At 51.6% G+C, this 16166-nt stretch overlaps 1 protein-coding gene across 1 annotated transcript in view; it reads right to left on the bottom strand.

The window, feature by feature from the left end:
- Nucleotides 1-15224, bottom strand: part of ZNF423 (zinc finger protein 423) — a 367833-nt gene extending 352609 nt beyond the window's left edge. The window contains exon 1 of the mRNA XM_055299154.2: nucleotides 14837-15224. Within this exon, the coding sequence (XP_055155129.1) occupies nucleotides 14837-14876 (40 nt within the window). The 5' untranslated portion in view covers nucleotides 14877-15224. The remainder of the gene's footprint in view (nucleotides 1-14836) is intronic.
- Nucleotides 15225-16166: the final 942 nt, after the last annotated feature.

Genomic DNA, 16166 nt, shown 5'->3' with positions numbered 1-16166 from the left:
GCCAGGAAGCCCCTTGAGAAGGGCAACTGTCTTCTAGTGGGGTGGGGAGGATGGATTCGAGGAGAGATCCAAAAGCCCCCTTCAAACCTGGTGTCTCTAAAAAGGGCAGGGTTGCCCCAGCAAATGACAGGCGAAAGCCTGACCAACAAGCTCTTCCTTACCTGAGAGTTCCTCCTCACCTCTCTCCTGGGAGTAGAGCCCATTTCAAAGAAAAAGAAACTGAGGCTTACCAATAACATGGCAAGGATGTGGGGAAAGAGGGGTAGGAGCCCAAATCTGTCTGCTCAGAATCCTCCCCCCAACTCCAGAAGCTTGGGGGTCCTAGGTTGTTCCGAAGGCAGGACAGTGGCAGCAGCAAGATCCTCCAGCTCCCCTTTCTCCTATCCCCAGGCACAATTCTGCCACAAGGTCACTGTATGACCTTAGACACCTAGCTTGCCCTTTCTGGGCAAGTTTAATCATCTATATGAAAAGGAATCTCAGCTGAGGATTCTCCAAGCTCCATGACTGCTGGTAAAAAAGAAAGCCTAAGGTCCCACCTCAGCAGTCAAAAGCAAGTGTCAGGATTCCATGAGATACTGCCCGTAACGTGCACAGCCCAGTGCCTGTATACAAGGGGTGCCCATTAGAGGCTAGCTACTCTTGGTGTTGTGATTCCATCCCTCAGGGACCAAATAAAAAATGCTACCCCCTCTTCCAGGCTTCACCTGATTCCACTACCAAAGGGAATCCCCCCAACTCTCTCACCCCTCCCACAGCCCTCAGCCCACACTTCTGTCCTAGGCTGCCTTGTCTGGTCCAGTGGTTAGGGTCTACTCCCCTCTCTGGCCTCCAGGCTTCCTGAGGACGTGACCTCCTCTGCCTTCTCTCTGCATCTTCCTTGGAGCCTAGGCTGAGCCTCACCTGAGTCCGATGCTCAGGATTTACATGGAAGGATGGATGTGAAAGGGAGGGAAGGAGGGCAGATGACCAAAGGACTCACCAAGGGAAAGAAATGCCCATATCCCCAAGCTCTATAGTGCAGTGACCCTTCAGAAGAAGAAAGAAAAATGGCCAGGTGCTGTGGCTCACGCCTGCAATCCCAGCACTTTGGGAGGCCCAGGCGGGCGGATCACCTGAGGTCAGTAGTTCGAGACCAGCCTGGCCAACATAGCGAAATCCCGTCTCTACTAAAAATACATAAATTAGCCAGGCATGGGGGCAGGTGCCTGTAATCCCAGCTACTCAGGAGGCTGAGGCAGGAGAATCACTTGAACCTGGGAGGCAGAGGTCACAGTGAGCCGAGATCGTGGCACTGCACTCCAGCCTGTGCGACAGAGGAAGGGAAGGGAACGGAAGGGAAGGGAGGGGAGGGGAGGGGAGGGGAGGGAAGGGAAGGGAAGGGAAGGGAAGGGAAGGGAAGGGAAGGGAAGGGAAGGGGAGAGAGGGAGACAGGAAGGAAGGAAGGAAGGCAGGCAGGCAGGCAGGCCCATAAACATAAAAGGCCAGGTGTGGTGGCTTGCACCTGTAATCCCAACATTTTAGGAGGCCAAGGTGGAAGGATCACTTGAGCCCAAGAGTTTGAGACCAGCCTAGGCAACATAGCAAGGCCTCATATCTTGGTGGGGGGAAAAAGGCAACATCACTAATAATTAGGGAAGTGCAAATTTAAACAATGTGCCATTTTTTGCCTGCCAGATTGCCAAAAAGAAAAAGGAAAGAGAAAAAGGTCGGGCGCGGTAGCTCACGCCTGTAATCCCAGCACTTTGGGAGGCCGAGGCAGGTGGATCACGAGGTCAAGAGATCGAGACCATCCTGGCCAACATGGTGAAACCCTATCTCTACTAAAAATAAAAATAAAAAATTAGCCAGGCGTACTGGCATGTGCCTGTAGTCCCAGCTACTTGGGAGGCTGAGGCAGGAGAATCGCTTGAACCCGGGAGGCGAAGGTTGCAGTGAGGCAAGATCACGCCATTGCACTTCAGCCTGGCGACAGAGCGACACTCCGTCTCAAAAAAAAAAAAAAAGGAAAAAGAAAAAACAAAATATCATCACATATGGGCAAGGATTAGGAGAAACATGCATTCATGCCCTATTATTGAAGGGTAAATTGGTACAGACTTTGTGGAAGGCAATTTGGAAATATTTATCAAATTTTTTGAGTGAATACCCTTTGACCCAACAATTTCACTTCTAGGAATCCCGCCAAAGAAACACTCAAACAAGAACACAAAGGTTTATAAATGAGGATACTCCCTGCATCATCGTTTAAAACAGCAAAAAACTGGAAGCAACTAAATGTTCACCAATGGAAGACTGTAAATAAAGTCTGGTGCAACGATTCTGTAGACCTCCTTATGGCTATTAACATGGAGCAAATTTATATACTCTAGGTGCTATCTCCTAGACTAATGGTTCCTAAACCTGGCTGCACATTCCAATTACCCCCATCCTCAGAGATTCTGGATTATTTCATCCATGGTGGACCCAGGTAATGTTATTTTTTAAGTGTCTAGGATGATACTGATGTGCAACTAACCAAGATTGGAAACTTAACTCATGTAGCTAATCCTACTAGTTCTATCCTATTTCATAGAAAACTGAGAAACTAGGAAAACATCGAAAACTAGGAAACTGAGGCCCATAGAAGGAACTGTCTTGCCCAAAGTCAGAGTATGTTTCCTCCAACCCCCTCCCCTCCCCAAGGAGAGAAATGAAGGAACCTTGACTCAGACCTTCAGGGAGAATGGGGTCTTTCTTTTCCATTCTGACTGATCGGCAGGTTCCCTGCCAACACACCCTATTTTCCCCCTCCCGCCCACTTAGCTGGCCCCACCCCTCACTCCTAGTGCTGTTCCTAGGGCAGATCACCCCCCACCCTGCCCAAAGATGAAGAGGGTCCCAAGGCCACTTAATGGTGGCTGATCCCTGGCCAGGATAGAGCTGGTCAAATGTGTCTATTCTGAGCCACGGCAATGATGTAGCAGGATGAGGGTCACGGGAAGGATGGCAAGGTTATTGAGTTGAACATTCTGTTTTATTTAAAATTAAGGCCAGGCACAGAGGTTTATACCTGTAATCTCAACATTCTGAGAGCCCGAGGTGGGAGAATCATTTGAGACCAGGCTGAGCAACACGTGAAGAACTCCATCTCTTTAAAAAAAAAAAAAAAGAGGCGGGCATGGTGACTCGCACCTATAGTCCCAGCAACTCAGGAGGCTAAGGAAGGAGGATAGCTTGAGCCCAGGAGTTTGAGGTGGCAGTGAGCTATGATAACATCAGTGTACTCCAGCCTGGGTAGCAGAGCAAGATCCAAACTTTAAGAAAATAAATAATTAAAATTAAATTAGTACAAAAATCTCACATTGCTTTTATCCTTTTAAAAGCAATGTTTTACAAGCCTAACACAATCCATGACACAAAGCCCTCGATAAACAGCAGCTGCAATCTCACAGCACAATGTACCCTGAGTATGAAGGAGAACGGGCATCAGCCTCTCCCAGTCTGGTGTCCTGCAGCTCCCACCTCCTCATCAGGAACAGAGGCTGGGGCAGCCGCAGGGGCCCACAAAGACTGACGCTCACGGTGAACCCAAGTCCTGCAAAGGCCTGTGCTCCCTCTCAGTTCATCCACTCGCTCATCCACTCATTCATTTATGAATCCATTTACTCATCATTGAGTCATTTACTCACTAGTCACTCATTCATTCCTTCACTTGTTCATCCATTCATATTTATTCCCTCAACAATTCACACATTCACTCATTCATTTAAGAAATCTTGGCGAGGCCCTGTGGCTCACGCCTGTAATCCCAGCACTCTGGGAGGCCGAGAAGGGTGTATCACCTGAGGTCGGGAGATCAAGTCCAGCCTGGCCAAATGGAGAAACCCTGTCTCTACTAAAAATACAAAATTAGCCATGTGTGGTGGCGCATGCCTGTAATCCCAGCTACTCGTGAGGCTGAGGCAGGAGAATCATTTGAACCCAGGAGGCGGAGGTTGCAGTGAGCAGAGTTCGCGCCATTGCACTCAAGCCTGGGCATCAAGAGCGAAACTCCATCTCAAAAAAAAAAAAAAAAAAACAAATCTTTTAGACATAATGACCCAGAAGATTGAGGCCAGATTTTTTTGTTTGTTTGTGTTTTTTGGGTTTGTTTTTGTTTTTGTTTTTGTTTTAAGACGGAGTCTTGCTCTGTCACCCAGGCTGGAGTGCAGTGGGTTCCAGCGATTCTCAGCCACCTGGGTAGCTGAGATTACAGGTGCATGCCACCACGCCCAGCTAATGTTTTTTATTTTTAGTAGAGACAGGATTTCGCCATGTTGGCCAGGCTGGTCTCAAACTCCTGATCTCAGGTGATCTGCCTGCCTCGGCCTCCCAAAATGCTAGGATTACAGGTGTGAGCCACTGCGCCCAGCAATTTTTTTTTTTTAATGGATGAGAGGTTTTTTTTTAATGTTGCCCAGGTTGGCCTTGAACACGTAGCCTCACCTCCTTATGCACCAGGACAACAGTTCTGAGCCACCGCGGCTCCCATTTTTGTTTTGTTTTGTTTTGTTTTGTTTTGTTTTGTTTTGTTCTATTTTGTTTTGAGAAAGGGTCTCACTCTGTCACCCAGGCTGGAACACAGTGGCACGATCACGGCTCACCACAGCCTCAACCTTTCGGGCTTAGGTGATTCTCCCACCTTAGCCTCCTAAGTAGCTGGGACTACAGGCTCCTGCCACCACACCCTCCTAATTTTTTTTTTTATTTTTTGTAGAGGGGGGGTTTCGCCATGTTGCCCAGGCTGGTCTCAAACTCCTGAGCTCAAGCGATTCACCTGCCTCGGTTTCTCAAAGTGTTGGGATTACAGGTGTAAGCCACCACTGCACCCAGCCAAGGCCATTTCTGAATGAGCATGGGGCCCTGGAAGCCCAGCAGGCTGCTGGCATCCCGTACATGAGACCCTTCCCCTGAGAAAGGCAGGACATGGGGCTGCTAGAGGGACTGGGGATTTGAGCTATTCACTGTGGCCCCAGGAGGTGGAACCAGGACCAACACAGAGAGGAGACTGCAGCTTCATGTGTGAAATTCAAGCTAAAAAGCCACAGATGAGGCTGAGGCGGGCAGATTACCTGAGGTTAGGAGTTCAAGACCAGCCTGGCCAACATGGTGAAACTCCGTCTCTACTAAAAACACAAAAATTAGCCAGGCATGGTGGCACACGCCTGTAATCCCAGCTACTCGGGAGGCTGAGGCAGGAATTGCTTGAGCCTGGGAGGTGGGGGCTGCAGTGAGCCAAGATCGTGCCACTGCACTCCAGCCTGGCTGACAGAGCAAGACTCTGTCTCAAAAAAAAAAAAAAAAAAAAAAGGCACAGATACGCCACAGAGGTAGTGAGCACCCTGCGAGTGAAAGTGTGTACATCCAGGCTGGATGAAACCAAGGATGCCAGAAACACACCCAAAGAAGTGTAAATGAAGTGACCTCCAAGGTTCCTTTTCAACCTATGTTTTTCAGGATTCGGAGAGGTTCAAAGGCAAAAACAGTGAATCTTCCCAACATGTGTGTCTGGCCCCTGGCCGGCCAGTGTCTCCCTAAGGGGCACAGGGCATCCGCAGGGGCTGTCCTGGGCAATGAGAACCCGCATACTGCTTGCTGCTCCCCAGAGACCCCAGCACTCTCTGTGGCCTCCACCCCAGAGACAGAAGCCTGCCTCCTCTTTCCATCTCCCCACTCCTGGGCACCTGCTTCTCCTCCCTCCCCCTCTCCCTGGGGACCCTCAGGAGCTGATGAGGGTCCTCTCTCCAAGTTCAAAACTGCAGCCATAGGAGGCGAGGGACAAAGCCACATCTCTTGTTCAGGAACCAAAAATATACTGTTCTTGGAGCTGGTGGCTCCAAGGTTCTGCAGCCTCCAGGCCAAGGAGGTCCCCCTGCCCAGTCTTCCAGCCTGAATGTGCAGTCATACCACCCCAGCTGCCCTCTCCGGCCATGCCCAGCTCCCTAACTAAGCCCAGATGGTCATCACTCTGCCTTCAGGCAGGTAAAATTCAGTGCAACAGGAGTTAGGTGAACAGTATGTTTTATTTAATTAGGATCAACAGAAGAGATAAACCTCACAGCAGGATAGGGAATGACAACACTGCAAAAAATAATTCATGCTCAGGTAACGAAAGGGCAAATTTCAATTACAGAGAAAACAAGGGGAGAAAAAGTTTCCAAGCACCTCTAAGGAGGGAGGCAGTGAAGAGTTTGCAAAGCCTAGACCTGTGGGCCCAAGATAGTCTAGAAAGCAAGGCAATCAAGTGGACAAAACAGCCATTCCTCTCTCTCCTTGTCATAGACAAACCAGCCTAAGTTGCAGTGCAGAACTGGGTAGGCCAAGGGAGCTGAGTCCTGGCAGGCAGGCGTAGGGGCCACAAGGGATCTGCCAGGGCCACTGGGCAAGCTCACAACCCACCAGGCACAGTCTCAAAAGAATGCTGTCCCCTCAAGGAGACAAAACAAATGTTCTAATCCTAATAATGCTCATCAGATCACTCAGCAAGTCCTTGTTAGCACTCCACCTGCCCTTTCCCCCAGCCCCACCAGCCCTGACGGAACCCTAGTCTTATGCCCTGCCCTAGCCTTGGACAATCCAATCTCACCTCTTACACTAGAACAAGGCAAAGAACATACCCCCGCCCCCGCCGAGAGAATGGCCTCATCTTCTAAGCCTCTGTTTCTCATGCTTACCCTGGAAATGGGAGGCTGGCCTGGATGACCTCCTCTGGGGTGGTGGGCTGCAGATCCCTAATCCACCATCACTTGGGTGCCAACTATAAATGAAAAATTCATGGTGGTGACAGCCCGACAACAATGTGTATGTACTTAATGCCTCTGAAAAATGGTTAAGATGGGCCATGCAAGGTGCCTCATGCCTGTAGTCCCAGCACTTTGGGAGGTCAAGGCAGGAGGATTCCCTGAGGCCTGGCATTCGAGACCAGCCTGGGCAACATAGCCCCATCTCTACAAATAATAAAAGTAAGAAATTAGCCTGTAGTCCTAGCTACTCAGGAGACTGAGGTGAGAGGATTGCTTGAGCCCAGGAGTTCAAGGCTGCAGTGAACTATGATCACGTCACTGCACTCCAGCCTGGGGGACAGAGCAAGATCCTGTCTATAAAAAAAGGAAAAAAAAAAAAGGTTAAGACAGTAAATTTTAAGTTACATATATTTTATCAAAATTGTTTAAAAGCAGGAGTTGGGGGATGAAGAGATCTAAGCTCCTCCTCAGACCAGCCAGGTGAGCATCTGCAGGACCTGGCCCAGGAATATGCAATTTAACCAGCATTATTGTAGGTGATGGTGATAGGCATGACAGCTGGGGATCCACTCATCTGTATGAAGCCACCCTCTCCCCAAACGAAGGCTCCCCAGCATAATGCTGGAATTACCTCAATAAATACTTATTCTGCAAATGAATATTCAAAACAGTGAGTTCTCCAAGTTTCATAGCACAAGCAAATCTTTTTCTATACGGGTTCTCCCACCAAAATGAACCCTCAAGAAGCACGAGCATAGCCCAGGCCTCTCTCTCTCCCGGCCCCTGTTCCCTGCTCTGAAGGTGACATCAGCTCCAGCACCCCCATTATCTGGGAAAGGGAAATTGCTGTTAAATTAGCACATCCACAGAGCCCCATTTTATATCCCAATTCAGAAGATGACATGAACATCTGCTTTCACTTCAAGACATTAATTTTCAATTATTGGAGAAAAACAAAATTAGTCCTGACAAATTGCTGGCGAATACAGGCTCTTGTCTGGTGGTTCATAATAATAACTTCGGGGGCCCACAATTAGTGTCTCGGACGGAGTTTCCTGATGGATCCCTGTCATCTGGAGGCAGTGGCAGCAGGGCAGCGCCTCGCACTGCAGTGTGTCAGGCAGGAGGATGCTCCAACAACCCGCAGCTCGAAGGTCACTGCTTCTTGGATGACCAGGTTTAGAGAACTAAGGAATTAGGGTTTCCTCTTTCTGGGGAAGGCGGGGAGGGACAGAAGATAGGAGGCAGGCATCTAAAAAATATCCACCTTAACCGTATTCAACTTTGAATATTTTTCAAGGTTTTCTCCTCCTATTCAGTAGCAAGATTTTGCACACTTAGACGGGAATGCAAATCACTCCTGAGTCCTTACTGGGCACACTGGGATCACCTGATAGGATCGCCTTATGATTGGAGTTTGCCATCTGCAATGGGAGAAAGACAGATGACATGGTTTTCTTATGAGACCCCTTCTACCCTTCTACATGACGTCATTCAGGATCCCAAATCCAGGACTCAACGGCTCCAGCCTCTGAGATACAAATGCCTATAAATCTTCTGTAAGAAAAAACTGTTTGCCGGGGGGGGTCCCATCGACCCAGAACCTGGTTCAGCCCAGGTTGTAGTCTCCAGAAAAAAAAAGAAAGAAAGAAAACTCTGAATTTGCCAACCTCAATGACCCCAAATCCACAGAACAACCCACTTGATAAGAGATTATCAACACTGTAATCTCATTTGATGGGTTTTTATGTATCTTGGCTGCTTTAGTCACTATATCAATAAGAAGCCACTGAAATGTGAATGAGTTGAAGAATTCAGAGATAATGATGTGGTCGCCTTTGAATTTGACTTGTCACAATTGAAACCAGAGTGTGTTTGCCTAGCTAGGATGTTCAGACTCTTGAGGGGGGTGAGGCAAGAGGGAGGGGAGGTAAACAGAGGGAGGCAGGTTAAAAAAGAAAGAAAGAAAACAAAACAACAACAACAAAGGGAAATTATATCTTTAAAAAGAGAATGAAAGACATTGTTACTTCCAAAGTCAACTTGGTAACTGAGCTCTGACATTGTGTAATTGACTTTGCAAGTAGAACAACAGCAATGTAACAAAGAAAATGTCAGTGTTTTCACAGCACCAATCTATAACGCTGGGAGGCCGTCCCGCTGTCAGCCAGGGCTGACAATACAATAGCTTTCAAAGGGATGTTACCATCATACTTTTATTCCTGACATCAATCAAGACAAAGAGAATCCTTTTCACAAGACATTAAAAATCAAACCTTTGTACAAGAAGATAGGTAAAACAGCATTCTCCTTAAAGACAGCCACATGGAGCAATCAGCTAATTGGCGCTCCTTGAAAGTGGTAAAGTATTTTTATTTACTGAGTGTACAACCCCAATCGTTGGCTGCCACCGATCCTGGCAGGTAAGCTATGAATCAAAAGTTTCCATCAGCATTTCCTCACTCACTTCACCCTGCCTCTCCCACAGCTGAGGGAGCTGCCAGCCAGCCCCAAAAACTTCAAGCAGGATGTAACCAATCCAGGCTCAATTCATCCATTTTGGGTGGGAAACTTCTTTGATTACCCACTAATGTGTCCATGCACAAGATGCCCTTGAAAGCTGACCGGAATTTGCAGAAATTGTCAAATTCTCCAACCACAGTGTATCGGGGTTTTCCTAGCTACCCAAATAATGGGGACCCCGCTAACAGTTTTCAAGGTATTCTACTGTAATCAACCTAGACTCACAGACACGAAGGAACCCTGATATCTTCTGCAAATGTTTTCAAGACATGAAGATAATACTCTTTGCAAACACTAGCGTACCGTGGACAAGGCTGGGCTTTGCTTCAGCCAGTGGCCAGGAAAGGCAAGTCCATCCTAACTTATGTCAAACAAAGAGTGAACTAAAACCACCCACCACCTTGGCAAAAACGATGGGGCCATCAGGAAATCCAGCCATCCTCTGCCTGCTTACTTTCGAGACAGTTTCAGATGCCTGCATGTCAGAAGTTGTTGACACTTACAGAAAACTGCAAGTCCAGAAGCAGGAAGTTAGAGAGCCTCATGTTTCAAAGAGGTCATTTCCTAGACACTTTCCAAGCCACTGACATCTTACAGCCTTCCAACCTTCCAAGACGCCATGACCCACATCCAGTCCAGGCTTGACAGAGTCACTGGTCTAGGTGGTCACAAGTCTCAGACCATTGTTGAGGAGGAGTGGGAGCAAGAACTCTCTCTGCAGGAGGGCTGTCGGGAACTCAGAGCCAAAGGGCTCTGTGACTTGCCCCTTTGGTACCCTACAGACCATCTGCCACAAAGTCCAGTCACTCAAAGACAGGGACGGCACTCTCAGCATCTGCGGCAGAAAAGGATGTTTTTACTTTTCAGCTATAATGGGATACCGTTGTTTTATTTTTAAACAGAATTTGAACAGGTGCCGTTCACTTCACTACAGAATGGACAGAAATTTTAAAAGAGGAGGGAACTGGTCCTAACACTGCCTTGAAAAAGCATATACTCCCACCACCACCACCTAAATCAGCCTTTTTCAAAGAGCCAGGCAGCATGTCTGCACTATCAGCCTCAGTGGTAGGTTCCTTTCGTTTACACATCCAAATGAACAGTTAAGAGAAATCAATGCATCTAATTGCCAGACTATTAAATCCTACATCAGGGGAAGAATTCCACAGCCACTAACTTAAGAGTTGGCTACCGATATAGCAATTATTGCAACTTTCTATTAGATTGAACCAGATCCCCAGCCTTTCGTCTCCAGCTAGGAACGCTGTACTCAAGTGCTCCAGTTTCCTGCCTTCCTGGTTCCCCCTTCTCCTCCTCCTCCTCCTCCTCCTCCTCCTCCTCCTCCTCCTCCTCCGTTAACACACTGTAGCATGCCACAACATTGCCAGGGCTGGCTGCTTCTTCTGAATTACTTTATGACTGTAAAGTCACCGACATTTTGCACCTTTCATTATGAATGCATGCTAGGCACCTTATGGTTAACCGTTTAGCAGGATTCCCCTGCCAGAGGCACATAGTTATCTTATTTTATTGCTTATTAAGTTTTTGCAAGGAAACAGGTGTAAGAATCTAAACAGCAATTACTAGACATAAAGGATGTTTTCTAGAATGAAACAGGCCCTTCCAAAGCTGGGAATCGATAACTTAATTGAGGAGGGGGGATTAAATATTAGGATTAAATGTTAGCTACCCCACTCCACATAGAAAGCTAAAGATCCTATAAAGGATTTGTTTTGCCCTTCCTACAAGATCATGTACATTTAGCCAAACAAATCTCGACAATTTATACTTGTATGTGGTCTCAGCTGAATCGAGAAACCTGTAACCTCAGAATGCCTCTATTTATTACATCTCAATTATTTCCATGGAAACACGCGCAGTGTCCCCAAGTCCCTAGACCACCAAATTTATAAGATGGACTTTGAGGAGCTACACGCTGGCAAAAGAGGAAGACAAAGAAGGGGAAGGGAGTGCCGAGAAGCCACTGGGGGTACTTTGGGATGTTGGGGTGGGCGGGTGCATGGACATAGCCTGAGTGCTAATTAATATTAAGAACTGTAATTAACAGGCAGTTGCTAGACAGAAAAAATCGACAGTATTAAAATTATTCAAAAGTTTTAAGCTAAGGCAAGGGAAAAGATGTATCAATTTTCTCTATAAATGAAGAGGCTGTTGCATGGATCTAAGAAAGCCACGGGGTGAAAGGGGACAGGCCTCCTTAATGTTGAGTGACAGAGAGAACTGCAGTGGTAATCGTTAACCAAACCACCTGATATCATCAGCCGAAATAACATCAGTGAGCATGATGAGAACAGCCCGGGAAAATGAGGCCAAAATTATCAAAGAGAACAAATCACTGCAACCACCACACCACACCACACCACCAGGAAACAAAAAAGGGGAGAAAGGTGTAGGGAGGGAAAATCTGTCAGAAAAAAATGTGACTTTTATAACACTCCTGGCTTTAGGGGTTTTTTTTTTAATAAAATTACAAGGCTTTTGAAAACCAATGAGGCTATTCTCCCCCCTCCCCTACTGCCCCGACCCCCTTCCCTATTTACTAGGTGTCCTCCCTGTGAGCTGGGTTTTCCAAAGAAGGACAAACATACTGCGGGGACAAGTGACCCCACTCCAGAAGGGAGGTTGTGTCCGTGAGTGGGAAGTGAGACCACCCCAGCCCCCAGAGGCCGGTTTTATTTTCAAAGCAGCAATGCCTGTGCTTTCAAATCACACTTTCTGAGCATTCATTCGAAATTGTTATATTTCTGTCTTTCCTTCCTGCTATGGGCTTTCACATTTCCGAGATCAATTACAAATTACAGTCAAGCGACTTTCGCGGCAGAATGCTCGGGGCTGGGGAAGTCCACAAAACCTCTACATTAGCCCTGACACACAGCAGTGGAGGCAAAATAAAATAAAATAAAATAAAATGTAAAAGACACCGCTGTTCCTTAAGAAGCACTTTCAAGCATCTTTAAAGGTGAAGACCTTGTCGTTTCAAACACTTGGTGTGGAGCTGCCCACACTCAAGCACACACTTTTGAATATTGGTTAAGAGAAGGGGCGGGGGAGCGGGGGAGCAGTTCTCGAAAAGCAATAAATCCCTCACCTGCTGGAACTCTTATCTATCCAAATTATCTTCTCTCTTAATTCCTCCCTTGGTAAGTGGCCACATCTCCACCCTCTTCACCCCAATAAACTGAATAAAAGGTAAAATGGTGAGAGACAAGGGTTGTAGCTGCTTTTGGAAAATGCAAAAAGCCATGGGAAGAATCAGGGGGTCTCCGACTCCGCGGACAGAACGGCTCTGTGTGGCTGATATTTACAACACCTAGCCTGGAAATGCCTCCACTGGCCTCCTGTTCACCTTGCTGTCTTCCTATCAACCTGCTTGAACTGTCTGCTACACATACACACATATATATCTGAGAGAGGAACTCACTAAAAATCATTTCAAGGCTCATTTCATGAAAGGCTGAAGACCAATTCTTGAGTCTTTCTCAGAGATCCATAGAGTGGTTTTAGAACTCGGTTCAACCAACTCTGAAACACCCACCCATCTGTTCACTGCAAACTGCTCTCCCTTTGCTTTCTGGGTCTCGCCTTCTAACATAAGGAGGTTTGGAGAAGTGGATTGGAAGTCTAGGTAAGCAAGCTTTGCATCTTGACGGAAAAATCGGCTTCTGTACTTAGGTTTAACTCAAAATCAACTGCCTGAGTTAAATAAAACTGTTTTTCCAACCAGAAATTCCAATTTCACATTTTCTTCTGGGTCGCCTCTTAAGTGGCTCCTGAAGGAGTGAGCAGTGAGCCAGGGAAAGAGAAAAGAAATCCAGTATTATTTCAAGCCGTACAGCCCTTTCATCAGCAAAAGAGAAACATCCACCCTTCTTTCCCGTCCTCTTCTTGGAGTCTCTCTTCTGGTTTGCCAGTCCCCCAATCGGAACACCCTCTGAACTCCCAGTTCTGTGGAGCAGGCCAGGCCGTCCCGGATTGGGAGACCAGGCAGGGTGAGGCGAACAAGACCAACTTCTCTCAGGGAAAAGGAGGAGTAGGAACGGGCCGGGCGCTCCGTTTGGACTCAGTTGGTCTCCTTCTAATATGACGGGGAGGGTCTCTGCTGGGCAGGGGGCAGTCCTTTCGGGGACTTCAGGAGGACAGAACTGACGGGTGTCTCAAGATCCTCCTTGCCAGATTCAGTTCCAGCCATTCCAGCCAGGCGCAAGGCTGGCAGGAAGGGAGCGGGGCCCCAGCGCCTTCCCGCGCAGGCCTCCAGGAAATGAACTTTTCAGAGCAGAACTGGGCTCAGGCCAGAGGTCATCAGGGGAGCTGGGAGAAGACAAGGGCCTGGGGGCTTTGGCTCCGTAGACTTTGCCGCTCTCATCGTTCCCCCTTCCTCGATCATCTCCCATCTCACAGCCGGGCGCCCGGGCACCCAACCGAGGGGCTAGAATCGGGACAAAGCGGCAGGCAAGGCCTAGAAAGGCCAGCCGCGGGGATAGGAGGCCAGGGGAGGGGCTCCGCTGACGGCGCGCGGCCTTTCCCCGGGGCCTCTACTCTCCAGGGGTCCCCTCGAGCTGGGGGCCCTCGGTGGAAATAGAAAGCAAAGCGTGGAGACGAAGGGATGGGTGTGTGTATCTATGTATCTGCAGCTCCCTACAAACGCGCGCACCCCGGGGAGCCGACACAGAAAGCCAGCCTGGGTGTCGAGGGTGCCGGTGCCCAGGGTCAGATCCGGGGCGCCCTCCGCGGAGGGGCGCGCACCGCGGCCGCTGAGCTCCCCTGAGGAACCGCGTCCCGCCGGCGCGGCGCGGCGCGGCGCAGACAATGAACTCCTGGCGGAGGCTCCCTGCCCGGTGGGCCTCGGTGGAGGAGGCAGGAAGTGCAGGGGCCCGGGCCGGGAGAAGGCCTGGGCAGGGGCGGGAGGGGGCGCCTGGCAGCCGGGGCGAGGGCGCGGCGCCCGGGGCGCTCGCGGACAGCGCCCGCCGCTCCCCGCGTCCTCGGGCGACCAGGCAGGGGCCAGAAAGAGCCAGCGAGACCCGGGGCCAGCGAGGGCGGCCTCGGAGCTGTCGGCCTGCCGGGCGCCCGTCCTCGCCGCCTCTTCCTTCCTCCTGTCGCCCGCCCGCCGCCGCCGAGATTCGCAATCCCCGCCAAGTCGGGCCCGCACCCCTTGATTGGCCACACGGGCCTGGGGCCCGCACGGAGGGAGCGGCAAGGGCCCCTTAGCGGCGCCCCCAGGCCTGTGTCCCCCACGGGCGACGGCGCCGGGTCCAGGCGGGGAGGGTGTCCGCGGCGTACCCCCTCCGCCGCCGCCGCCGCCGCCGCCGCCGCCGCCGCCTCCGCCTCCGCCTCCTGCTCCCGGCTTCCTCCTCCCCCTCCTCCGCCTCCGCCTCCGCCTCCGCCTCCTCTGCCGCCTCCTCCTCCTCCTCTCGGCTCTCTCGCGCGGGTCCCCGGCCGCCCGCCCGCTCGCCGGTCCCTCCTCCCTCGCTCCCTCGCTCCCTCCCTCCTCGCTCGCTCGCTCGTGCCTCCGCCGGGCCTCGCTCGCTCACCTTTCACCGAGCGCGGCTTCGCCTGCTTCCGCCTGGACATGTCCGGGGCTCCGGGCGCTCCGTCGCCCTCCGCAGCCGGCTCCCCCCGCCGCCCCCCGCCGCTCCGGGCAGCCCTTCTCCCCCTTCTCCTCCGCCTGTCTCTTGGAAACTTTTTTTTTTGCAGCCCGGTTGGCGGCTGTGGGGAGCGGACCGCAGGTCCGGGGCGGCCTCCCTTGGGGGGGCGGCCCGGGCCGGCCGAGGCCGCTCGAAGGCGGGGGGAGGCCCGGGGGGCGCGCCGGGGCCCTGCCTGTTGCAATGCGGCAGCCGGGGGCTCCCGATCCAAGCGGCGGTCCCAGCGGCGCGGGGAGTCCGGAGGCCACTCGGCCGAGCCGAGTTATGCAAAAAAAAAAAAAAAAAAAAAAAAAAAAGCCGCCCCCCTCCTCCTCCCAACCCCCCGCCGGCCCCCGGCCCCTGCGGCCCCCTCCTTCCCTCCCCCACCCTACCGCCACCCTCACCCTCCTCCTCCTTCTCCTCCTCCTCCGCCCCTTGCCGGATTTTTGTGCAAAGTTTGCAGGCGTCCGGCCACGCAGCCCGGTGCGGAGCTCACAATGAACCCATCTGAGGAGGGGGAACGGGGCTGGAGTCGAGGGTATCTCAAGGGGGGAGGAGACCGGGAGGCGGTCGGGAGCGCGGAAGCTCAGTACCCCCCGGAAAAAAAAAAAAAAAAAAGCCTTCAAATTATCCCCTGCCGCACAAAAAAAATAATAAATATTAATGGCTCAAAAATGCCCAAGCGCCTGGTTTGGAGATTATGATGGATAGGGGGCGGGGGTCCCTCAACTCAGCCTACTTGGAGGGGAGGCTCGAAACGGCCGCAGTGGCTCGGAAGCCGCGGCTCCGGGCCCCTGGCTCACGCCCCCTTCTCTGGCTCTCGGCTCGGTCCGGCGCCGGCCCCCCGGAGGAGGAAGGGGCGCGCGGGGGCGCTCAGGCGGCGGCCGGCAGGCGCGCCCGTGCCTCGGGCATCGCTCAGCCCGTGCGCCGGGCCGCCGCTGCCTGCCCTCGGGCTGCGGTGCTCAGCGCGAGGCGCGCAGCCGATCCCCAGGCCGGTGCCAAGTCGCCGGCCCCGCTAGCTGCCTCCATGGGCCAGGGGCTCGGAGAGGGGGGAGGCGGCGGCCGCGGTGGCGGAGGAGGAGGACGAGCAGGCGGCAGCGGCGGCGGCGGCCGGGCTCCCGTCCTCCTGGGCAGCGGCGGCGGCGGCTGCGCCCCGGCTCCTCCGCGCTCCAGCCGGCGCCGGCCCGCCCGCCAGCCTCCCTCGCGCTCCTGTCTTCTTTGTGGTCGCTGGCTCTCCTCC

The sequence above is a fragment of the Symphalangus syndactylus genome, chromosome 11, assembly GCF_028878055.3.
Source record: "Symphalangus syndactylus isolate Jambi chromosome 11, NHGRI_mSymSyn1-v2.1_pri, whole genome shotgun sequence".
Lineage (NCBI taxonomy): Eukaryota > Metazoa > Chordata > Mammalia > Primates > Hylobatidae > Symphalangus > Symphalangus syndactylus.
The sequence above is the reverse complement of the archived record's forward strand: the minus strand, read 5'-3'. Positions and strand labels throughout refer to the sequence as shown.